The 26,704-nt window shown below is 37.5% G+C and overlaps 1 protein-coding gene across 3 annotated transcripts in view; it reads right to left on the reverse strand.

Annotated features, from left to right (window-relative positions):
- Positions 1–5,810: 5,810 nt before the first annotated feature.
- PDE5A (phosphodiesterase 5A) overlaps positions 5,811–26,704 on the reverse strand; it is a 136,630-nt gene continuing 115,736 nt past the window's right edge. For all 3 annotated transcript variants that reach the window (XM_040966899.1, XM_040966901.1, XM_040966900.1), the window contains exons 15-21: positions 25,183–25,270; positions 20,972–21,072; positions 18,916–18,993; positions 17,086–17,149; positions 9,004–9,078; positions 8,267–8,350; positions 5,811–6,350 (exon numbers count right to left, since the gene is read on the reverse strand). In XM_040966899.1, coding sequence (XP_040822833.1) covers positions 6,213–6,350; positions 8,267–8,350; positions 9,004–9,078; positions 17,086–17,149; positions 18,916–18,993; positions 20,972–21,072; positions 25,183–25,270 — 628 coding nt within the window. In that variant the 3' untranslated portion in view covers positions 5,811–6,212. The remainder of the gene's footprint in view (positions 6,351–8,266; positions 8,351–9,003; positions 9,079–17,085; positions 17,150–18,915; positions 18,994–20,971; positions 21,073–25,182; positions 25,271–26,704) is intronic.

Genomic DNA, 26,704 nt, shown 5'->3' on the forward strand with positions numbered 1-26,704 from the left:
CCATGGCCTGTTCTGGGCTGTTTCCTATCAGAAGACACTGTTTAGTATGGAGAACATCAGTTTACTTTCATATGATTCGAACCCCTGCCCCTCCCACTAACCAGACCTTGGTGTAGCTCAAATACCCAGACACAACTAGGGTTTCTCCTAGAAGCTCAACTGTGGGTTTAAAGGACATTTGTTTCATTTAATAAACTGTTTTTCAATATTTAAATACTTATACTTTGTAAAATATATGTAATATTTATCATATATAAGCATGATAACAGGGAAGTATTAATACATACCAGGAGGGCCTTTCATGTTTTCTAGTCTGGGGGTTAGACATGCTCTTTCTTCTGTCTGATGTACTCATTCTGTTGCACTTCATTGAATCAGATGGCACAACTTTAAGGGAAATCTGCTGAAAATCTCAAGTTCAACTTAAGTACCTACTCCACACCTTGAGTACATAAACAGAATAATGTTTGTCCTCATGTGTATCCTCCACTGAATTAGAAGCTCCATGAGATCATGTCATTTAGTTAACCCCAATCTGCTGCTTTATTAAATAACCTACTATTGTTAAATAGTAAGTGCATGTCTTCTTTTGGTTGTTTATTATTTATTTTTTACAATAAATCTAGTCACCTCCATAATTCACACAGCTAAAATGAGGAGCAGCAGAAAGAAATGTTACACATGGCACTTAGCCAGTTGCTTTTGATTCAAATAATCATGATTCCCCGTTCATACCTCTTGGGTGTTTTTATGTTGGACAAACCATTTGTCAATTGGAAAACACCACCCCCCTTTTTCCCCCTGAGCTGTAGGCTGAATGTAGCTACAAGTTGTTGGGAACATTCTCTGCAACTTCAAAATGTTTCTGTCAGTTTAATATTCCTGTGTCTTAAAACAAGAAAATCATGATTTGCCATTTCCATAGATCAAATGCAGGAATTCGAGTTTGCAGTGAACGCAGCACAGCTAATGCAAGAATATGGGCTCAAGAGAGTTGTCAAAGGCATCCCTTTCCCGTAGGGAGGAAGGTTGTCTTTGTGAATGGAATATTGAGGATGTTTCACTAGAGAGAAAATCCTGAGGGTCTGTCTGTCTTCGGGGCAAAGCACAGTATTTTAACTCTCAAGAAAAAATCCATAAATACTTCATTTCCTCTCTACTTTTGACTTTACCTTAAATTCTCTATTTATTTTTTTCCAGTCACTTTTCTCTAGTTGCTAAAACATCTCTGAAAAAGCATTTTGATTCTTAAGACCTGTGACATGCCTCTTTAAATTCAGCTGAAACTCTGCTGCTCTCTAGTGGGCAGACCATCTAAAGCACTGTTTGTTCCACAGGAGATTTTACGTGGCTTTTCTCCTAAGCGTTGTGCAGGCTTAAGTTAGATTTTCTGCCCCACACGAAGAGAGCTTCTCTAGTGGCCAAATACAAAATCACAAATTCCACCTTTAATCATCCCGCCATACTTGTAGACCAGTAACATGGAGACGTGTCTTGCAGACTGGGCAGGCATGACAATAGCTATTATCAGATGAACTAGATGAAGAATGTGAACCATAAAAACCCAAACAAAACCAAATGTGCAGGGTGAGGCAGTGTCTCATGTTTCTACCCACCCAGCATGATCCAGTAAGAATGGAATGGATTGGGACCTTTACAATTCAAACAGAGAGCTAACCAGAATACATACCTATGTTGAAACTAGACAGATCTGAGCCTAAACCCAGCCCATGTCATTTGCCAAGCTTTTAACTCCTAAGCCTGGCTCCCGATGTAGCATAAGGCTGGTGGTAATCTGCTTCCACAGAGTTGTTACGGACTTGAAGTGAAGAGGATGGAAATTGTTGTCCTCCAGGTGGTGGTAAAGGTGTTAATAAAAGCGAGACTATGGGCCCGTCATGATCGTGTATTGGTTAAAGTCCTCACCTTGCACTTGCTGGGATCCCATATGGGCACTGTTTCTAATCTTGGCGGACCCACTTCCCATGCAGCTCCCTGCCTGTGGCCTGGGAAAGCAATTGAGAATGGCCCAAAGCCTTGGGACCCTGCACCTGTGTGGGAGACCTGGAAGAGCTCCTGGCTCCTGGCTTCGGATTGGCTTAGCTCCAGCCACTGTGTTCACTTGGGGAGTGAACCATCGGATGGAAGATCTTCTTCTCTGTCTCTTCTCCTCTTTGTATATCTGCCTTTCCAATAAAAATAAATAAATCTTCAAAAAAAAAAAAAAGCAAGACTATTACTGAGGGAATCTGTGCTAAGAAAAAAATTATTTTAACCCATATTTTTCTTCAGGAAATAAGATCACAGATTAGTTTCATGAAAGTTAAAAAGCCCCTTCTCTCTCCCTAAAATCCACCATTAAAATTCAAAGCCCCCCACCTAATAATCATACAACATTCATAGCTCCTTGTTCATTCTTTTTATTTTTTACAAAGCATGAAAAAATGAGGGAACAATGGACAAGTGAAGAATTTGCACAATGGAAAATGAGTGTATCTCATTCAAGCAGATCAGAGGTGGATAAGTGTTCTTACAAAGCAAGTTTGCCAGAGGAGCCATCTGATACGATGCCCAAGGTGAAGGAAAGGGAAAGAAAAAATATCAACATTCACAATGATTTAAAATGACTTAAAAGTTAAACATAATATACATAGTAACTCCTTTATCCTAGTATAAAAATAGTGCCAGAAACTATATATTTGTTCAAATATATTGAAAAGGTATAAGAATACAAATAGATATTAACAGTGGCTAGTGATGGTACAGAAGATTTTTAACTGTAATAGAAATTTACATTTTCAACTATTTACAGTGCTTTCAACAACATTCATGAGGACGTGCTTACACAGGGTTTTGATAAGGATATGGAAGGGCAAGTGAGCTTTAACACTTTCTTCTTCGCTCCCTCTGGTAGAGCAGAAGGGGTCCAAAAATGAAACAGTTTAACAGTGCAGAACTCTGAGTAACTCCTGTCTGTATAACGTGTTCTTTAAGCAACCAACAGGTTAAGTGATTTGTTTTTGAAAGAAGACAGGATGTTCATGGATAGATTCTTACTGAATTTTAGGTAAAGAAGATACACAATACATGTTATGAGAACAGAAAGTGATATACTCTACCCTAAGTTTTATCACCCCGTTGGCAGGATCAGAGACTGTGACACAGTGTGCAGAGGCTGTGAGCTCCTGGAAGTCACTGCCATGTCTCCCAGGCTGAGCATAGCACCTAACAAGGCGCGGCCCTTTCTGAAAGATGAACTGATGAGTGACTGATACCTAGTCATTTGATTGGGCCACCTTGGTTTAGCTAAGTTCACAGTAGAGGATGGGAATACATTTCCCCTCTCATTTTACATCAGTCTTGTAAAAACAGAGGCAAATCACTTGGCCTGTGATGGCCTGGTCAGCTCCATCATCATTGTGGTTTGTTCCTTGGGCAAGGCACTGAAGGAGCTCTGAGCCTCATAACCACTAGTGACCTGCATGGGAAGCTGAGTCTTTGCTTTGTTTCAATCTTGGAAATGCAACATAAGAAATGACACACAGGACCAGCTCAGTTGCTCTTCAGTCCATGATTTAATTTTCTCAAGTGCTCACCAGGACACCCTGGGGTATACAAAGTAGTTTCTGTGATATTCTCCTTTAAGAGAAAGGCTTTGCCCAAACTCACTGCCTCTAGTGCCTAACTTGCTCAGAAACACAGAAGTTAAGTAATTTACTCAAGTTCACACATGACTGTGATAGCGCAAGGCCAATCCCCTGAAAGGAAAAAAAAAAAGGTCTGGCAATTTAACAGAGACCTTTGAACAGGTGAGTGAAATAGTGGCAACTTTTCTGCCTGAGAGTTGAAATGAAAGCTATGTTACTGTGCTCTAGCTACACAAACACCCTAGGATAAGAACAACTTCTTGTCAGGTATGGGTAATATAAATATAGGATAAGGTGAAGGAGAAAGATTTTTTTTAGTCAACTTAAGAAGAAATGAGAACGAAAATATTCACATATGAACAAAAATTTTAATTTGTGCCCACGTACCGCAGATAGTTCATGTATGGAATGATTTTACTAAAAACTAAGCATCATTTGGGCCAATTAACTAGCCCTAAAGAAATACTATTGTTTTGCATTTACTAAAAATATTGAACAATAAAGTAAAATAGGCATGGCCTTGCCCTATTCCTAAATACTCAACTAGTGAAGTAAAGTAAACCAATATCCAAAGGCAGACCAAACAACTTCTACTCTAAATATATCTTATTATTAAATAATACACATGTAAATCCTCCATCTATCATGTCTTGAAAAAAACAAAACAAAATAAAAACTTCAGTGAGACACCTTAAAGGGGTCTAACTAACCCATTGAAGTGCATGACTACATGCTTTAGCATAGCTGCTATATTACAATGTGTGTGTGCTAAGAAGGTAGATTTGTTAAAGATTACTGTTCCTTAAACAATCTTCCTATACTAAGGAGTTATGTATGTGTGCACAGCTATTTCCTAGTAAGTAAATATGACTGTTTTAAGTGATAATCTGTATAATTTACACACCAGTGCCACCAAGAGGCTACCTGACAGATTTCATCAATATGACATAAAAACACTCTGAAAATACAAGTATTACCATGGTAACGTGTAAAACATTAAAGAGTTGATAAATCCCTAGATTATCTCTTACTAGTATAAAATACTGGAAATAGAATTTGTTTTGCTGTTGTTTTTTATACCAAATTATATATAAAAAGAAAGCGACATCACTTCACAATATATATACATATCCAGGATTTCAAAAAATATAGTAAGTTGAATATAGGTAGTTTCAGGGGGGAAAGGACATGAATGACAAATGTGCTTTTGTGAAAGGTCTCTGAGAATGCTGTGCTAGCATATTGCTAAGAGATGTTCTATCCAAACTGGTGATATTCCCATCAGCTCTTTTCTTTGGGTAGTGGGGTTTTGGAGCAAACAAATCAAATCTCTTCCTGCTCTGCCCACATCCAAACAGAAGCTACTCATTTCACCTTCCATTTCTCCAGTGCTAAAGAAACATGTAGCCAAGGGTTTACAAGGACAGTGGCACCCTAGTTAAATGAACTCAAATCCAAAGAAAATGTTAACTGTATTGAAAGCTGTGGGAAGGCAATAACACTAACAGCAAACTAAGGGCCAGTGTTTGGGGTACACACCCACACTTCTGTGATTCTAGATAGATTCATCCTATAAACAGCTGTTTCTCAAAACACAGTCAGGTTTTACTTGGGGGTAAGGTGTCTTTTCTTTCTGTTCCCTCCAATTCATGTTTGATCCAAGTATTGGCAATAGCCTTTTACTCTTTACATAATTTGAATTTTTCTATAATGTCACTTGATGCAGAATACAACATTCACTTTTTACTCCTCTCACTGACAGTCATGTCTCACTTCATTGTGTCTCAACTCCTTCCCTCAGGGGTATCTTCCCACAGAATATTGCACTGACAGATCCTCTCTGAATCACACCCATCCCTTAAGAAGACAGGGACCAGACCGACTCCTGCTTTACATCATATGGATGAACTTGAAGTGATTTGGATTGATAGACTGCACTTAAAATGGCGTTTTCTATTGTCATTTCTTTCTCAAAAATAACAAATCAAATAAAACATGTTCTTCATGTCCTCACAGTCTTTCCCTTAGTTTCAGAGTCTTAACTTTTTTGTTGACACTATTTACTGTTGACAAATACACATTACCCCCCCAAAATCCACTCAGCTTTTAAAAAAACAAAAACCTTAATGAAGGCCTTAAATGTCACAGAATGTGTTCAATTTACTCCTAACCTACTTTTGAGAAAAGATTCCAAACATTCTCGAAAGTCTAGTAATTCACAGAACACAGCAAAAAAATTATTTGAAATCCCTACGCAAACACAAAAAACAAAAACAACCTCAGTGCAAGGAAGCTACTTGCCTTCTGCAATACACAAGATGCTCCAAACAGAATTCTCATGAGAAATGAGGTTATCATTGATCATCTCAGCTCAGTGGTGTAAAACAAATATACAGAATATATGCTATAGTCTAAAACACTTCATGCTATGCTCTCAAGAGTTGTGCAAAAATAAAAATAGAGCAGTGGCAAGTATAACCCAAGTCTGTACAGTGCATAGGGACACCAGGCAGAATGCAAAATACACCAGCTCTGTAAACTTCAACTCTGCAAGAAACTGGCTGCTCAGTTCCGCTTGGCCTGGCTGCCTTCCCCATTGATCAGCATCTTCTCCTGCTGTTCTGCCAGAGCCTGCCATTTCTGCCTATTTTTTCTGCAGCCATCCAGCAAAGGGAAACAGTCCTTGGACACGTGAGTTAGAGCCTAAGGAAAGAAAAAGAAAGCAAACATCTGGGAGGACACCTGGAGACAAGGCTTGTCACAAAGGGCCACGTCCCACACTCAGCTCTTGAGCATGCCCACTGTTGGGGTCAGCACAGGTTGTATGAACACACAGATCCTTTACAAGTGAGTCCTCTTAAGTCAGGCAGGTAAGAAGGATGTGCTGAGCAACTGAATGGGAAAATGCACACATTCCCAAATCAGTTCATTGAGCACTGGATACAGGTCTAAGTGGAATCTGGTAGTTTGGAGGAAATGGTACATTAGGTTTCTATGTAGTTCACTCTCTCTAATTTCAGCTTCAGGGGGAGACAGTTTTTGCACTTTTCTATAAAATGTAATTATGTAGGTTTTTATCCATGATTTTAACAAAAATTAGTTAGTAACTAATAACTCCTAGAGTTATTTTTTTTTTTTTTACCAACCATAGTACCATAATCATTTAACTCCAGTTACGTTCATTGCAGATTTCTTTGTAACAAGGACATTATTGAAAATGACAACTACTTAATAACAGGTTAAGATATATTACATCACTATTCTGTAGCCATTAAAAGTGTCACACAAGACATTTTAACACAGAAATATGAATATTGTGAATATTATAAAAAGCAATTTTATTGAAGCAAGAATTTCATAAAGTATATAAACATAATTATCTCTGAGTGGTGGGATTATTGATGATTTTATCTTTTCTGCTTCTTCATGCTCTGATTGTTCTATCAGAGCATGTTATTTTTTCAGTATGGTTAAAATCCACATTCATATCACATAGAAAATGAACCTTTGCAGACAATTACATGAAGCATACAAGGGCAAATCTATAATAGGTCATCTGATTACTATTTTGACTATTTTGCAAGGATGGGGGAAAAATGAAAAGAGCCATTATTATTTTTAATGGAGGAACACTTTATCCAACAGATAAGAAAAGCATCTGCTATGGAAAGAACAAGCTGATAAAGCCTGTTTCAAACCCTGCCGCAAGGGAGATCTTGTGAACGGGACTGGAGGAGTGGCTTGCTGGGCAGAGGTGGTATGCAGCGGTGTGAAGGCCCAGCACGTGCTGCTTTTCCCCTCCGCTCTGTATTGTCTGCATTGCCCCTGGAGAGTCTCTTGTCCCTTTCTTCTCATATCCCTCAGCAGCAACAGCTTCCTTACCAGATTCTTTCCATGGCTGGCACCCAGAACCAGTGGTGAACGAGAACTGGACTGTAGAGCCAGTTTTCACATTAACTACTTGTTGGGGTCAAATACTCCATATTTCTGGAAGATAAACTTTACTAATGCAATCACCAAATATATGAAATATCTGTATTAGAAAATGTCTAGGTCTTGACATTTTATGATAATGTCATGATAAATGTTGCATTCCCAAATAATTCAAATAGTTTTCTGCTTAAATTCTTAAGACAGCATCTATTTTCTGTGCTTGTGTCAATAACATCTAAACTAGTAAATTGTATATTTTAGGGAGGATGCATTTGTTTAAAAAAAAAAAACAACAAACTCCAAAAGCCAAGTCAGTGATAAATGGAAAAGGAAGCCCATAATATGTATCTGGCCTTCTAATCCTCATAAACATTTACTTGAGAATATTAAATTTACATGAAAACAATGAAAAAAAGTTGTGTGATATTGCTTTTCCTTATTTAGGCTAACATGTAGGCACTTAATACTTAGACTTAAACTAATTACTTTTTTGAGAAGTAGTCATCATATAACATGCAAACATGTTTACCAGAAAAAGAATCAATATTACTCAAAATTTTTATTTCTTGTATTTTTTATGTAATAGCAAAATACCAATGGATAGTACTAATCTGTTTAAATTACTTTAGGTTATAATTCACAAGATAGTCTAAGTAAGACAAACCTATTCGTTTTGATATAAATACCTCATACAGTTGCAAGCAGATGGCATCTATGAACCCAACTTGCATACTTGGGATTTTGTTTTTCTTCTCCCTGTTCATTAGATCCTGGAAATATAATTAAAAATATGAAAATATAGTTAAAGAGTATAATGCAACTTAACTCCAGAAAAAAATAATGAAAAATCTGTGGATTAGCTTAGATCAGATAGCAGCCGAATGAATAAAAGAAAGAGCAAAATCATCCCAAAAGACAGAAGTGGTTTAAAGAATCTCTTGTGGATACATCCTCTATGGGAAAAGGTAGTGTATATCAAACATTTCCACCTTGTGAGCCCTTTGTTACAGCAATTCTGGGAATTTGTCCTAACGAGATAACAAAGCATGCCACTGAAAAACTCAGCAATGTAGATGCTTGCAACATTGCAAACATCGTTACTCCAAAGGAAGTGGGTAAATTATTACAGTGACTTCATGTAACAAAAAGAGCATTTGTTACAATAAAAAGTGGCTATTACATGGATAATAGGGGTACAAAATAATACTTGCCAAAATCATTTTTGTCCTCTTTTGCATTCTCTAATGAACACATATAATTTTTCTAATATGAATGGTGTTTTAAAATAATTAGAAAAGGTATGGCTGAGAGATTGCACAAAAGTGTAAAAAGAAACTGACAATGAAAAACTACATTTTAATAATGCCTCATACCACATAATGCAATGCAATAAATTTTTAAAAAAATAATGCCTCATACTTACAGTTGGCTCTATGTTGAGTTCTTTTCTCTCTCTGTCTCCTTGATCAAAAAATTCAGTTGCCACAAGTTCTGCTATCTGAAATAAGTAACAGACCAAGTGTTGGCAGTGTAAAACATGCAACTTTTGAAAACAGATTTTTAATGAAGATGAGAAAATATTTCAAAGCTATAGTGTTCAACCACATCAGCAAAAATCAGAATAAAGCAGTATGAGTAACAAATTTTATATGCTTTTTTTCAAATGTGTAACTAATCACAAGAGTAAGGTTTGTGATTTTCTGTAACAAAGCATGAAAAAAGCCCATCTAATTTCAACTCACCAACGTGGAAAACCCGTGTGCCCATCCTTGTTTGTAATCAGTGATATTTATTAAGCACCTGATAATAAAACGTGCTGTGAAAAACACAGTATCAAATAGGCCCAAATATCCCAACTGGCTGACCGGTCTTTTAAGTTTCTTTTAATAGTAACATTTTAAACATTTTTCATTGCAAATGCCTGTTGGTGTTGATGAATGGGTTAAGTTATTTATTTATATTGCTGTTTCCCAGAGTCTGGCGTTTGCAGATTTGCATTCTTATTATATTATTATATTATATTATCATGATTCCCTGTATGCTGCATTTCCAGACACTCACTGGTTTTAAGAGCTAGAGACATGATTAGATTGAGATTTTAATTAATTCATTCACAGATTAACCTGGGGGTGTGGGCATGGCTACTCCATAGGTTTGCTGTTTAGTTCCTCAGGTGGGAGTATAAAGTGCTTGATTTCTTGTCTTCTGGATAATTATCAGTTATTAATGATCTATGCCTACAAGTGTTGTCAAAAGGTGATTGTCAAAGTTAAGATTCCTTTTTCATAATTATCCTGAAGTGTAATTTGTATAAGAAAAGGAGAAAAATGTGTGGTCTCTTCCACTTTATTATTTTTGAAAATAACATGATTTTTGGACCAAGCATGGTAGCCTAGTGGGTAAGACCTTCGCCTTGCACTTGCAGGATCCCACATGAGTGCCGTTATGTGTCCTGGCTGCTCCACTTCCCATCCAGCTCCATGCCTGTGGCCTGAAAAGGCAGTCAAGGACAGCCCAAAGCCTTGGGACACTGCACCCACATGGGAGACCTGGAAGAGGCTCTTGGCTCCTGGCTTCAGATTGGCTCAGCTCAGACCATTGTGGCCACTTGGGGAGTGAATAGGTGTATGGAAGATCTTTCTGTCACTCCTCCTCTCTGTATATCTGACTTTCCAATTACAACAGCAGCAACAACAACAACAACAACAACAACAAATTTGTTTTAAAAAGTCGTAAGAAGAGAAAATAACATGATTCTCAGTCATTCACCAAATCTGACTGTGGAAGATTTTAAAGATTCTTTATTGTTATATTGAACACTGTGATTTAAACATATTTAATGTATTTGAACCTTTGTTAATGTGTAGATCTGTATATTTTGGTCAGAGGGACATTTTTGAGTCAGTTCTTCATCTTGTGGACATACCCCCACATCTTTGCTTTCTGGTTTAACAAGACAGTGTAGACTTTTCCGCAATGGTTCCAGCTCTGGCACTGAAATCAGCCTGTTTCCTAGAGCCCTGATTCCTTTAGGCTGTGGTAGTTAGTGTCCGTGCTCACACTGGATTCTTTTTTTATCACTCCTGGGTTACTCACTATTGTTAAGTCTATTTAGGGAGTAGAGATAGAATACCACATACGTTCATGCAATAGTTCCAGTTCATACTTAGGCCTATAGGATTTTTGCATAACTTCATTTGCCTTGATTTTTCGACTCATCCTGAAAACCTTCGTTCTCAGCAATTTCACATTTGTGGTCATGTCACACCTCCCATACCTACTAAATATCAGTACAAAGTTACCACTAATATGATTCTACAAGCTTTTTTGTTTGTTCCTTTTGGCTTTAGGGTACTTGTTACTGCATTGTGCAGAATGAATTAGTTTCTCTTAGCTTGGTTTTGCAACCAAATTCAGGTTTGCTTCATTTTGTTTTCAAGGATCAATGAGTTATTTTATAACCGAGAAAATTATTAATATGATTCTCAGGTTAGATCTACAACAAGCACACTAAAGGAAATTTGCTCTTATATCTCTTTCCTCAGCCTTATCCTCTCCTTCCTCTATTGGAAATCATTAGCTGTTTGGGGTTTAATCTGCTTTTAAAATGTAAACAACCACAAATCTATTATCATATTTTACTTTGGTAGATATATAACAGCACGCCATGCACATTTTCTTTTCTTTTTTTTCCAATTAAACTTTATCTTCCTAATCGCTTCCCAGCAGTAGATAGTATTATTTCTCATTGCAGCAGAACAGAGCCTGTGTTAATGTACTATTTATTCAATCACTGTTCTCTGACACTTGTAGTCTTTTTTTATTACAAATAGTACAAAAAATGAATATTTTGTAGATATCTTGTTATATTCTTTCCAGCATATCTTTCAGATAAAGAGTTCTAGAAATTATGATAAATGTGTGTATATTGATACACTTCCAAAGGGTTGTACAAGTGTACACTCTGTTTTTTTTTCCCCTACAGTTTACCCAGCAGAGTAGGTTGTAAAATTTTTGGATTTTTGCCAGTTTAACTCTTAGGAAATGATTTTCTCAATGAATTTTTTTTATAAAGTTGATTTTACATAGTTTGATCTGCATATATATTAAACTCATTGTATTTAAATTCAGAAAAACAAGTAATGCACACTCCACCCAAGATTACAGATTATTTCCATCATCCAAGAAGGTGCCTTCTTGCTCTGTCCTGGTATTTCTCTTTTTTTCCCACTTCCCCCACAATTACTGTTTCAATTTCTCTCATAAATGATTAATTCTACTTATCCTAAAATTCACATAAATGAAATCAAAAATTTTTTTATGTCTATCCCATTTCGTTCCACATAATGTTTATAAGAGTTTATATGAGTCATCCTTGATGCCATGTGTATCAACAGTTTATTTTTATTGTTGAGCCGCTATTCTATTACACAAAGGAATATGCTTCCAGATGTTAAGCCATTTTCCTTTTGAAAGATGTCTAAGTTGCTTCTAGCATTTCACATATGGCATTAATATAGTTTTAATTTGCATTTCTGTTATGATTGAGGATCTGAAAATCTTTTCAAATTGGTAAAGGCCATTCATTTTTTCCTACCAATTTGTATTTAAAAATGTGCCCCACTTTTCTTCTGTAGGATGGTTGGTCTTTCTCTTCCTATTTTTTTTTGCCAAGTTCTTTGTGCATTAGGAATATAAGATATTTGTTACATATATTTTTTGTTAGTTTTGCATTATCATTGACATTGCTTTTTGTTTTTGTTTTTTTGCCATGAAAATTTTTTCTTTTTATGTAACTTAGATGATCAGGCTTTTCCTTTGTTTCGGAATGTCAAGCTGAGATTAGAAACGCTTTCTCCCTCCTGGGTTATCAAAAACTCCACATGTACTTTTATCTATGTTGAACTCTATTTCACTTGAAACCCAATCATGTAGAGTAGAAACAATTTTGGTTTTTTCTTCTGGTTATTTATTTATCTCTAAATACTTAATCAGTGTCTACATTTGTCCATGTATTTCAAATGCTGTCTTATTCTATACCTAATGTCCTATGTAATGCTTGATTTTCTACTGCGTTCCATTGTCTGCTACCAATATCCAACTTTTAATTTTAGGGATTTTCTAGTATTGTTTCCATGTCTGTCAAAAAAAACCCCTTGTTTATGTGTTCCATGTTTTCAAGGATTTTCTGGGCATTTCTGATTCCCTTCTACCTCCCAAATGAGTTTTGACATTAGTTTTCTTGACTTTTGAAACAAAAATTGATGGGATTTGTATTCCAGTTGCATGAAATATAGGAATTAACGTAGAGAGGGAGAAAGAATGTATACTGATGAGTTTTTTAAGAACACAGAGTATCGGGCCCGGTGGCATGGCCTAGTGGCTAAAGTGCTTGCCTTGAACACACCAGGATCCCCTGTGGGCACTGGTTCTAATCCCGGCAGCTCCACTTCCCATCCAGATCCCTGCTTGTGGCCCGGGAAAGCAGTCGAGGACGGCCCAACGCTTTGGGACCCTGCACCTGTGTGGGAGACCCAGAGGAAGTTCCTGGCTCCTGGCTCCGGATCGACATGGCATCGGCCGTTGTGCTCACTTGGGGAGTGAATCATCGGATGGAAGATCTTCCTCTCTGTATATCTGACTTTCCAATAAATAAATAAATTTTTTAAAAAAAGAACACAGAGTATCTTTCCATTTATCACAGTCTACTTTTAAAATAATGTTTTCTAATTTTTTTCATAATTTTAACTTTTCTTTGTAGTTAGATATTTTATTAATACTATTTATTATTCATAAATATGGCCTTCTTCTCCATTATGTTTTTAGCTAGTTTGCTTGGTTAGGGTTTTTAATTGCTTATTGTGGGTTCAGGGCCAAAAATTCAGATATAAAATCTTTTATGCACAAATAGAGATGATTTTAGTTCATTATTTCTAATACTGACGACTTGCATTCACTCTCCTTTCTACTTCCACTGGTTGATATGTTCAATACAAAGTTTCTTTTTTTAGATTTATTATTTTTTATTTTATTATTTTATTATTTATTGGAAAGGCAGATATACAGAGAGGAAAGACAGAGAGGAAGATCTTCCGTCCAATGATTCACTCCCCAAGTGAGCGCAACGGCCGATGCCTTGCCGATCCGAAGCCAGGAGCCTCTTCTGGGTCTCCCACATGGGTGCAGGGTCCCAAAGCGTTGGGCCGTCCTCGACTGCTTTCCCAGGCCACAGGCAGGGATCTGGATGGGAAGCTGGGCTGCCGGGATAGAACCGGCGCCCATATGGGATCTCGGGTGTGCAAGGCGAGGACCTTAACCACTGTGCCACCGCGCTGGGCCCCAAAGTTTCTGATCATTTGAAATAAATCATATTTTAAGGAAGTATAATTACTTCAACATGAATAGATATTACATGTTGACAAATATCGTTGCTCTATTTGTCTATATGATCATATTTTTCTCTTGAGTTCTATAAACATAATGAAAACTACTGTTTAGAACTGCAGTATTTCACATCATTCTGAAATTAGGTGTTGGATTGACTGAATTAATAAAGAATGATAGGGCCTGGTGCTGTGGCCTAGCGGCTAAAGTCCTTGCCTTGAATGCGCCAGGATCCCATATGGGGGCCGGTTCTAATCCTGGCAGCCCCACTTCCCATGCAGCTCCCTGCCTGTGGCCTGGGAAAGCAGAAGAGGACAGCCCAGAGCTTTGGGACCCTGTACCTGTGTGGGAGACCTGGAGGAAGTTCCTGGGTCCTGGCTTTGTATTCGCACAGCACTGGCATTTGCAGTCATTTGGGGAGTGAATCATCGGACAGAGGTATATAGATATATCTTTGCAATAAACAAATGAATCTTTTAAAAAAATAAAGAATGATAGTCCAAAGGTTGAACGGTGCTGTTTGTGAGGAGAGAGATCATGGCTCGTGGGACTTCACTGTCATCAGCACAGATGGTACAAGAAATAAGCGTTTACTATAGACCAAGTGTTGCCATTTATTTCTCAAAATAATCATATGAAGTGTACATCACCATCTGGGAAACTGAGGTCCAAGAAGAAGTAACTCACTCAAGGATAATATCTTATAAGTAGCAGCATAAAACTACAATATAAATAATCCATGCCCAGAGCATGGTCTAGTGACTGTCACCTATTTACTTCCCTGCTTCCATAAATTTCTTTCTCCTTAGTAATTTCCAACATTTTTAGTTTTACACTCTATTTAGGTTCTTTTTCATTTAAATTTATTTTTGTCCTCTAATAAATACCATTTGCTACTATAATGAGACACTTGAGAGAAGCTAATTTTATAAATAGAAAAAGTTTCTGACATGATTTTGGAAGTTTAAGCCCAGCTCAGGCTTTTAGGATCAATCCTCTCAAGACTTAGAAGTTTAAATGGCTAAATGAGTTTGAGGGCTGTATCTTAGTCAAATCATAGCACTTCCCACAAAACAATAGGTGGAAGAGGTTAATTAAGAAGACAAAAATGGGCCCAGTGCCATGACTCAATGGCTAAATCCTTGAGTAGTAAGCTCTGGGATCCCATACAGACACTGGTTAGTTCATGTCCTAGCTGCTCCAATTCCAATCCAGCTCCCTGCTTGTGACCTGGGAAAGTGGTGGAGGATGGCCCAAGGGTTTGAGATTCTGCACCTGTGTGGGAGACCCGGAAGAAGCTCCTGACTCTTGGCTTTGGATCAGCTCAGTTCTAGCCAATGTGGCCATTTGGGGAGTGAACCAGCAGATGGGAGATTTTTCTGTTTCTCCTCTCTGTAAATCTGCCTTTCCAATAGAAATAAATATATCCTTAAAAAAAAAAAAAGGCAAAAGGGTGGTGGGGGACAAGCATTTAGCATAGCATTTACGTTGTTGCTACATCAGATTGCCTGGCTTCAAGTCCTGTCTTTCTGATTCCATCTTCCTGATAATGCACACCTGGGAGGCAGCAGGTGCTGGCTCAAGTACTGGAGTCCCTGGCACTCCTATGGCATTCCTGAGTTGACTTCGTGGCTCTTGTATCCCTTATCCCCACATGGTGTGGGTTTAGGGAGCGAACCAGTAGATGTAAGACCTCTCTCTCTGCCTTTTGAATAAGTAAAAATAAATAAGTGAAATTTTAAAAAAGAAAAGAAGAAAGAAAAAAATTCAGTGAAAAGACATATTTCCTCCCTCTTCCATCCTTGCCCCTATTTATTATGGAATAGCATAGGTGAAGATTACCTTTGGTAAGTTATGGCCTGTCAGGTTAGGTTTCTCATCTTGTTTTCTCAGCATGTGTGTTCATGAGATGAGTCTGTAGTTACTGAACTTCAACTCTAAGCAGCCTTGTGTCTTGACCAACAATCTTAGTGCATTAAGGCTTACTCAACATGCAGTCTCAGAAACAAAAAAGTGTAGCCATCATATACCCACTGCTTTTTTGTTGTTGTTGCTGTCCCTGGGAAGTCTTCTGGCAACTGATTATTTGGAAAGGATTTATTTCTATTCCCCTAGTCAAAGGCCCTGATCAGATCCCCCTGGATATTCTGTATCTACAAGTTTTGTACTCACACATCCTAGACATGTTAAGTTCCACCTGTTAATACCTATTTGGAACTAAGATATAACATAGCAGGATAGTTATAGCATGGTAGGTTAACCCTAAGAAATAATTGTGCTGCTTCTAATGTTAATGTTTTTAAAATATTTCAAAACAAATAATAGGGAGAGGATTTTGAATATTCCCAGCAGTTATTGACAAGTGAACCAATGATATATGTCTGAATTGATAGATATGCCAAGTATTCTGATCTGCTCATTCTGCATTGTATATGTGCATTGTAGTAACACACTGTACCCCATAAATAGTTAGTATGTGTCAATTAAAAAGTAAAAAACAAAACAAAACAAAACTGAAGAGTACAAAAAAAAAATCCTAAAGAATGGGGGCCAGTGTGGTGGAATATCAGGCTAATTCTTAACCTATAGTGTTGGCATTCCATATGTGTGCTTGGTTCTAGTCTTGGCTACTCCATTTCTGAGCCGACTTCCTCGGACAATGGCCTGAGAAATCAGTGGAGGGTGGCCCTAGGCCTTGGGACCCTGTACCCACTTGGGAGATTAAGAAGAAGCTCTAGGCTCCCAGCTTCAGCTCAGCTCAACTCTGGCCATTGCAGCTATTTGGGAAGTGAACCAGCAGATGAAGATCTCTCTTTGTAATATTCTGACTTTCAAGTAAACAAAGCTTTTAAAAAATTCAAAAGTCAGAAACAGTGCTAAAATCCAAGTTTGTCAACAGCTAGGTTTTTAAAAATTGTGATAATATACATACTAGCTTTCTTAATATAGCTTTCAAATATTAAGTATAAGTGAACCTTATAAAAGGGAAATCCTTTTTATGCACATCTGTCTACTTTTAATACTACTGGAGAATTAGGTAAGAGTACTAGAGCTACCTTAAAGAATAGAGACCGTTCTTATTTTGACTTGAATGTTCCTAGCTGATCACTAAGTGACCTACCCGTTGTTGAATGGGCCAGGGCTTTGTAATTGCCGAAAGATCACAGGCAGTCATCAGCATTGCTCTGTGAAGGAAAAAGAAATCCAAGACTCCTATTAATTCCTATGTGAACATACACACTGAGGAAACGGTTATTAGTAAACAGTTAAAACCCAATGAATGAGGGGAATGGCACCTGTCATCTTCTGCAAGACTAAAGAAACAGGACTTACATAAAATCTGTTGCAGTGATAATACGGTGCCGTTGTCTTGGTTATCCTGTAAACCACTGGAATTTGCCCTCAAATTTTTTTTTTATTTAACTCCACAGTTGTACAAAGAAAAATGACTAAATATTAGATGTTACTATATGTTTTTTTTTCCCACCGTTCAGTGACAGTAAGATGAAAGTACAGTCATTTCTAATATTTGAACACTTAAAGATGATATCAGGTATCTTACTGGTAGAAGTCCTCTCTCAAAAATTATGGCAGCTATCTTAATTCACTTGACAGATGTACTGGCTTTTGCAAGAAAATCTTCTGGAATGATTAAGAAGCATCTGCTGGAGCAGTAGATAAGTGGAAACATTAGTGGATGGTATTTTTCAGTTCTTCCTTTGTCAGGGCAGCAAAGTCCTTATTGGTTTCTTGAGTCAGTAATATGATGCTTTAAAATAGAATCCTACAATTCTTGCATTGAAAGTGGTTCTGTCTTTAACAAAGTGTCCTCCCTTGTCAGATCCAAATATCTTAGAATCCTTTTAATTTGAAGAAATGGGCAAAAAGGCATTTCTGTAATCTGGAAACACTAAGCATCATTTGTACCTCTAGTGACACTCAATTTAAAAGCATAGTCTCCATTTTTAAGGCCATAAAGAAAATGCATTCTACTATAATTCTCTTACACAGACTCTCTTGTGAGAAACAAATGCAGCTGAGCTATTTCCAATCACTATTTGCTCCCAATTTCATTAATGATTTCAGTAAGAATTGCCAATACAAACCATCTATTCCAAAAGAGTTTAAGTATCATTCTCAAAAGGAAATATCAAAAAGTTCCAGCTCTATTGTATACATTTCTATGAGTGGTCCTAAATCAGAAGAGTGGAGCAGAGACTTGGAATTTCAATTGTAGAAAAGTTATGCAACAATCACAGAATGCCTGACTTTGAAAGGTGCTATCTAAAAAAACACATGGGCAGCCACTAAGTAAAGTATTCCTGCAAAACAGTGGGGACATTTGAATATTGTTTTCTTATACTTTGCATTTTCAATCACATGCTAAGTCATAGAAATCTATGTAAAGAAGTGTTGATTTCAAAACTACTACTGTGATGTATCAGGCAGTATGCATGTATGTATCTCTATTAATGACTCCTTGTTCCCTTTTATGGATCTAGTCCTTACAATGGCGAAAGTAGCATTAATAGTAGCAAAGCGGCAGTATGACAGAAAACAGAGGGACCAGTGTACTGATCTTGGAAGACAACTCTTCAATTGCCCAGTTCTGCCATCGGTGCTGTGCCAGCATCTTGCTCCTACAAACCTTGGATGTTACTTTGAGCTCTCTCATCCCAAAGATTTAGGAAAATGAACAAGGGAATCCTGAAACTTTGTATAATATTCTATCACATTTTCAAGCTCTGTCCAAAATAAAGGAAAAATTCATTCAATTGAATTTGCAAATGCATTTGCTCTCAAGTAGACATATTCACTCCTTTGTACAGCACTCTGGAGAAGTTCGAGAACCTCCAAGATGATCATGTTCCACAAATAACTACTTTAAAAGCTGCTAGAGAAATTAGTTGGATTACAAAACTTTGGCTCAAAGTATAGAAAAACTACTTACAAAAATAACTCTTTCTGACGAGGGTCTTCCACATCAAATTGGTTTTTTCTTATAAGCTCGAAGAATTCTCCTCGCCTCCTTGAAAGTAAAGAAAAAAATACTTGGTAATACTGAAAGGTTGCCAAGCCATTATCTTTTTGGTCTCCAATGACTCACAGAGCAATTCTGGGGGGAAAAATGGAGACCCTAATAAAAAATTATTATTTAAAACTGGGTAATATTTCACCATCCTCATTTTATTATTTCATTGGGTAAAGCATTGAATTTCATGTAATTCTTAACTTTAGATCCTCAGTAGTTTCCCAGTTTTTGAGTATTATTTTTAAGAAAAATGAGTTAAAATTTGGATTCTCTGAGGGATTTATGATGTATTAAGTTCATGAATAATAAGATCTAGATGTTTTAGTTTTTTTTTTTTTATTTTTTTTTTTAAAGATTTATTTTTATTATTTTTTTATTGGAAAGGCGGATATACAGAGAGGAGAGACAGAGAGGAAGATCTTCCGTCCAATGATTCACTCCCCAAGTGAGCGCAACGGGCCGATACTATGCCGATCCGAAGCCAGGAGCCTCTTCTGGGCCTCCCACGCGGGTGCAGGTTCCCAAAGCTTTGGGCTGTCCTCGACTGCTTTCCCAGGCCACAGGCAGGGAGCTGGAAGGGAAGCGGGGCTGCCGGGATTAGAACCGGCGCCCATATGGGATCCCGGGCGTGCAAGGCGAGGACCTTTAACCACTTGCGCCACCGCGCCGGGCCCTAGATGTTTTAGTTTAATTTCACTTGTTTATATATATCATGGTCTAAGGTAAAAAAATGTTTGGGGTTTCTTTTGAAGCAGAGAAAGATCAAGTAAAATTAAAATAATATTTGATATTCAATGAATATATTATGTCTGTATCCAATGACTATTCACTGGGTAGTGAATATTTCTTACATGTCCAAAGTTGTTAAACATCTTCATAAGTCCTAAAACAAGGGTTGTTCTTTTCATAGTGTTTAAAATCTAGTGGAAGGAACAAGATGCAATGCAAGCAAAACTTCTGTAATAAAATCATGTATGATTATCAAAAATGAAAAATGAATTTTAAAAAGATTCAGAAGAGAGACCTCTGTGGCTTGGAAAAGTTGGAGACACTTTGCAGCTACAGATATTTTTCAAATTCTCAGTGATCTGATAATATTCTGAACACACTGGTTTATTTTCTTTTCTTTTGTTGTAGTAACTTTAAAGGTCTCCAAAATCCAAATGAAAGAGTGGCAGGCAGTTACTTTGGAAGATTTACAATAGTGTATATCTGGCATTTGATTTTGTGGGTTCTATTCATTTTTATTTCTCATAAGTGTGACTAAAAGCCTAGATGTGAATCCCTGTATAGAGGAAGAGAGACTTACATTACAGGGAAATCTTAAATGTGAAACCTCTCATTTTCATATGTGCAATCTTTAATTATCACAATCTATAATTTGGAAACTAATGATTGCCTAGATGCGGGAAAGTATGTTCTAGTTTCTAGAGAGGGAGTTTAATCATACAAATGCATAAATCACAAATACCACCCCAAAGCATGCTCTGACTTTAGAAACTAACTGCAAAGGTCCACATCAATACTCCTCTGACAAAATCAAATAAACAGAAACAAGAGAAATTTTGGTTCTTTCGTCTACTTGCCTAGGCTTGGATGACAGCATAAAGGAAATGTGAAATGAATACAAGCTGGGTGAATGAGGGAAAAGGATGGAAAGCGGGTGGCCTATAGACTCTACAGATAATCTGACTTGGAATGACCTTCAGATGGCTGTTTGATTTACACAGAGCTTCGGAGACATAACAGTAGTTTCACATCAGAAATAATTAAGTATCCTGTAATTTTATCAGTAAGGAAGCCAAAGAAGGAAAATTTTCTGGCTACTGTTAAGAAACTGCTCCACAATCTGACACACAGCTTTGCCAGAACATCTACCCTGGTAATATAAAACTTTCCCAGTGTAGATGTTAAAAGTTTCCAACAAAGCAGACATTTCCAAGATTTATTTCTCACGGTATCTCTTACAACTTACTTAATGTACAGTGCTAGGTCTGTAGCTAAAATAGCTTGCTTGATTATTTTCAAGGTGGTCTTGTATTCTTCAATGGAGAGGCCACTGAGAATTTGATTGCCCTTTATAAAAAAAAAAAGAGAGAGAGAACCATCATTAGTATCCCTTCAGAAAAAGCTGCTGAGAGGAATATCTTAAAGTCAAGTCACAAATTTCAATGTATTCTGAACTCATGAATATGGAAGACATTTCTGTACTTAGAGTAAGTACTGGGAAAAATTTCCCCTGTGCATGAGTGCCTCCAAACTATCCTGTTATGTAAATAAAAACAACTTCATGGTGTTACAGCTGCCTACAGAAGCGTGTTTCCCAACTCTTGACATGTTAGGTCTGAGTCCAGACTGAAAACCTAATAGCTACTTTTCCTATGGTCAGATGGACCACGATGATCTGATAGCAAGATTGAAAACCAAAGTGGTATTAATACATATTAGGAATGGAATGATGAGATTTTAAACAAACAAAAGTTATTGTTCTGTGGCTTTTGTAATAAAAGCAGTAGCATTTCTGGTGTGGATTTATGTACTTTTAGATTTGTCAACATAGACAACAGTGTGTGTTCCTTAGGAACTTGTCTAAACGGATGGACAGAGGGCTGGTTAGTAAAGGTGCTGGCACAAAGAAGGTAGAGTTGAAACATCAATAAGGAACATTTCAAAGGTGGCCAATCCACGTGTGAATCATTTCACTTTGTTCACTATCTAAGCATGTTTTAATGTCTTTCCTATAATTGAAAGTATACAGGGTCTCTAATCTTGAGCTAAATAAAACGCACAATTTGGGCACCCAGAATATGTTCAAAACAACATTTGTGAATTGAGTCAGATATGCTTGCTAAATCCCAAGGCCAAGGAGAAACCCAGAGGCTTAGGAATGACACTGGTGGTAAAGGATTTCTTATGAAGATAGAACTACTGCTTGTGCCAAGCTGGGGGCAAAACGCATTGGTTAGGGGCATGGGGCATGGATCTAATTAATGACAAAAAAAAAAAAAACCCTGCAATTACAACCATAGGCATCATTTTAAATAGGAAATAATTTTAGACTCTTGGCCAAACAGAAAACCATTCAGAAAATATTTTGATACATTGATTTATTTATTATACCACAAAAAATTTCAAGTGGAAAGTTTTAGTATTGTATTTTTATCTTTCCTCTCAAGAGCAGTGGCTGGATAACTGTCCTTAAAAAGATGAAAAATATTGAGATCTTATGATTTGAGCCAGCCATATAAATACAGCCAGATTCTTCCTATGTTAAGTCAAAATATGATACATGGTAAGTTATATTATTTAGTAACAGAGGTAAATATGTCACAGTGTTGGGAGCTATATATATATATTTTTTAAAGATTTATTTTATTTTTATTGGAAAGGCAGATATACAGAGAGGAGGAGAGACAGAGAGAGGAAGATCTTCCGTCCAATGATTCACTCCCCAAGTGAGCACTACGGCCGATACTATGCTGGTCCGAAGCCAGGAGGCTCTTCCAGGCCTCCCGTGTGGGTGCAGGACCCCAAAGCTTTGGGCCATCCTCGACTGCTTTCCTGGACCACAGGCAGGGAGCTGGATGGGAAGCGGGGCCGCTGGGATTAGAACCGGCGCCCATATGGGATCCTGGGCATGCAAGGCAAGGACCTTAACCACTTGCGCCATCGCTCTGGGCCCCAGGAACTATATTTTTAAAAATAATATTGGCATATTTTCTTTTCCTGGAACTGAATTTCAGTATTTAAGATTACTTATTGAAAACAGTAGAATTAGAGAGAGACAGGGAACCAAATTTATAATAGCATTTTTTTTTATATATAATAGTATGTTAAAATATAAAATTTACCTCAAACACATAGAAAGAAAATTCCAGTAAATGTATTAGATAATATAAACACTCCTGAAAAGCTTCAGTTCTGAAGACTTGTACAATAAACACAATTTGTAGGAAAAATAGTGTTCAGGCATACCTCTCAAAGCCTATACAGCTTTGGAAGAAGAGCACAAACCAAAGCAAAGGCTAGTCCTCTGGAGGTCCTGCAAGCCTGGAGGCTGCCCTGAGAGCATTAAGAATGCATAAAACTGAGTAGGAATGCTGACTTGTTAAGGACCCTGAGACGATGCAGATAGGACTGGACTACTGAGACACTGGGGCTATTCAGGTAGGCAATGAAGAATGAATCATGTGCCAAGAGCCTGCAGCTGTCCAAGTGAGACAGCACACACACACACACAAACAGAGAGAGAGAGAGAGAGAGAGAGAGAAAGAAAGAAAGAAAGAAAGGAGTGTACTCCATCCACTGATTCAATTACCAAATACCCACAAAGCCTGGGGCTGAGGCCAGGAATTAGAAACATAATACAGGTCTCCTCGAGAGTGGCAGGGACTCAATTTTGCTGCCTCCCAGGGCCTTCATCAGTAAGAAGCTGGAGTAAAGAGCCAGAATTGGAAATCAAACCCAAGTGCTCGCTGATGGTGGTGGTGGTAAGTCTTAACAAACAGGCTAATTACCAGCTCCTCAAGGAAGTATATTTTTAATATTGGTCAAAGGAAAAGGACTATTTGTGCTGAAGCCAAGTGGAAGGTTTTTTTTCTTTGTTGCTGAAGATCAAGATTGAACTCCCAGAATTCTGGCAGGTCATATCCCAGAGAACCTGTGTATAAAATGATATAGCTCCCAGAGTACACTGGCATCGTTCTTCTACTGAGCATTAAGACATAAACTGTGCTCGCTTCGGCAGCACATATACTAAAATTGGAACAAGACATAAACTAATTTACAGGAAACAATTGCATAAAGTAGCAAAATTGTACTGGAGCATGTGCAGCCTGGATTAGGAGATTTCCAAACTGGTTGCACCTTGGACCTTCACCCAATGCAGTGGTTTAGGGAGAGAAGAAAACACTCCCTTAAGTTCAAGCATGGGACAGGTGTTGAAGTCCTTGTGTAGTTTGATGTGTAAATTTGTGACTAGAGTGGTGCAGGCTGAGTGGGCCCCTAATAGCTATTATTGGGGGTGTCCCCACAGTGAGGGTACTTTGCAGAGATCATGAAACTACCCTTAAGAAAAGAATTCAACTTGAACATTTCCAGGCACCAAAGCATAAGATACCCAATGCATAACAGTATATTAGGAGTGTTCCAGCTCATCCTCTATCTTATTTTCCTGTTCCATTCTCTGAATTTGGACAAGTAGGAAACCACAGGGATGACTGAGACAAAATTGTGAAGACAAGAAAAGCCAACCATTGCATAAGGAGGAAAACCTTAGAGTTAAAACTAGGTCCAAACTCTAGGCTATTTATTATTAAAGACTGGACACGGTGGATCCTGAAGTGAACTTGATTGGGATCTTAAGTATGCAAGAAATTTCAAGTAATCAAAGAGTGTTTGTTTATAAAGTGGTGACCAGGAAATACACTGGTATCTTCAATTTTCTTCCAGATTAGGAAAGAATTGGTCCTGCTGAGCAAACTTAGTGATATGGTGATAAAATGTCTTAAAGGTTACATACCATACATTGGGTTTGTTTAATATAATAGCTCCAACTTTCATTTTTCTTTATTAGAAAGGTAACACATGCATAAATGAATGTGAAAAATAAGAAATAGAACAATATTAATTTCATTAGGTGAACACAGCTATTGTTAATATTCTGGTGTATATTTCTCTAATCTTATTTTCTTTAGCACAATTATGTTTTGCATTGCATATATTTTCTTACATAGATAAATATTCATATAAACCGAGTTGTTCAATAACTCTATTCCTGCACAAAAGTTGGTTCATGATGAGAAACTTCAATAGAAAGATGGAAAGGCAGTGCTTTTTGTGAAGGCAAACCCTAGAACCATAAAAACTGCTTTCACTTGATTAGAAAAAGAAATCGCAGAATTAACAGAAAGTCACAAAATACCAGTTTTGTTGCTAAATTGGAGTAGCCAAGTAGAGTTGAGTAGTCAAATTTCCCTTATCGGGCAACATTTAGACAGTTTTGGCTGTTCAGAGAAAGAGAAGGTTGTGAGGATCTCAAATGTTTTGGCTTTGCCTTCCTTACCCAAAAAGGAATAAAGTATGTTCAAGAATTTATGATGCTGGGAATATGTCCAAAACCTAAAAATAAAACTGAATTTATAAAGCTCTCTTTTAAAATTCCACAACAATAAATTAGGTACTTACTGGGCTATTAAGAATCATCAGGCACTGGTCAAAATGATGGTGTTCCATGATTGAATGGCAGTAGAGCTGAGCAAGTGGGTGTTCACTTCTGAAAAATATTTTGTGGAAGAAAGAGGAAAACAAAATCAATTTTCCCAATAGGTCTATCAATTTTGTTTTCTTCTTCTTTGTTATCTAAAATAGAGGTAACTTGACAAAATTAGGCAACCTATTCATTTTTTTCCCATTTTGCTGAGAAAAGTGTGATCTCTGAAAAATAAATGAAAAATTTCAAATTATTTTCAAATATCAATGTAACTGATGCTAGTTTGAACCACTTCATTTAAGACTGATGAGAAGTAAGGAATAAGGAGAAAAACCTCATTTCTCTAGACATGAAAAAAATTGCCACAAGGGTTTTCTCAATAATACTTCTCAAATTCATACCTGTAATTGAGTTAAAGTGTGAAATTTGCATGCTGGCCTTTCCTACAAGATATTGCTAGGGGTGAAAATCAGCTTATTCATGTGGATCTCAGTCCAAGGGAAGAGCTTAGTGCGTTGGACCGCCACTAGTGTGAGCAAAGGAAGCTGAGGGAGACGAGGACAATCAGTGCCCACGCCCCCTTGGAAGGAGAAAAGATGGACATGTTAACTGAATCACAAGATCCTCGTGTGTAGGGCTCAGGCTCCTGGAGTGCAGGCTGTCCTGCCAGCTGTGGAAATGGAACTTGGACAGGCTGAACAGACACTCTGGCTGGTGAAGAGACAGGGAAGGATACTGCCCTCAGTTTATCGTATGCATGGGACAGTCACAAATCAAGTCCTAGTATGACATCCACAGTCCCCCACTTCATATTTCTCATGACCCCCTCATATGCGAGTATCAGGCAGGATTTTTGCTATTTGCTCTTTAAAAGAAAATGTTTGTGAAAGTGCGTTTTTAAAATTTATGGGAACGTGGTTTATGAATTGTATACCAAAATGTTATTTTTTCAGATAACCAAATCATGATTTCACTTTTCATTTAATTTGTTAAAATAGAGAAACTATTCAAGATTGAAGAAATTTAACAGAGGAAAAATATGGTAGACAGAAGCTTGAGGGCAAACAGAGCAGTCAGATGAAAACTAAGGAGAATGGGTAATCTAGCCCATTCCCATGACTTAAATTTTTCTCTCTACGTTGACTTAATGTCACTGCCACTGTTGTAACCGTTCCTAGTTTCATTTTTGTCTGCTTCTCTCCTGTGTCTCCATCCTGTTTATTGAGCTGTGCTGTGAGTTTGATACATTACTCATCACTGGCAAATGACAAGACAGCAAATGGAGTAACATGAGCAGATTTAGGAAAAATGGCAAATTTGCTGGAAACAAACTTGGGGAGGTAGGGAGAACACTTGTTAGGAAACTCTTGGGAAAGAGACAGCCTAGATGAGAGCGTGAGCATCCCAAAGGACAAGAATAGGTGGGTGAGTGTGAAGGGAGGGAGGGGGAAAGAGAGAGTGAGTGGAAAACAGATGTCTGGGAGTCAGACTATATAG

The sequence above is a fragment of the Ochotona curzoniae genome, unplaced genomic scaffold, assembly GCF_017591425.1.
Source record: "Ochotona curzoniae isolate NIBS_2020 unplaced genomic scaffold, NIBS_Ocur_1.0 scaffold_4506, whole genome shotgun sequence".
NCBI lineage: Eukaryota > Metazoa > Chordata > Mammalia > Lagomorpha > Ochotonidae > Ochotona > Ochotona curzoniae.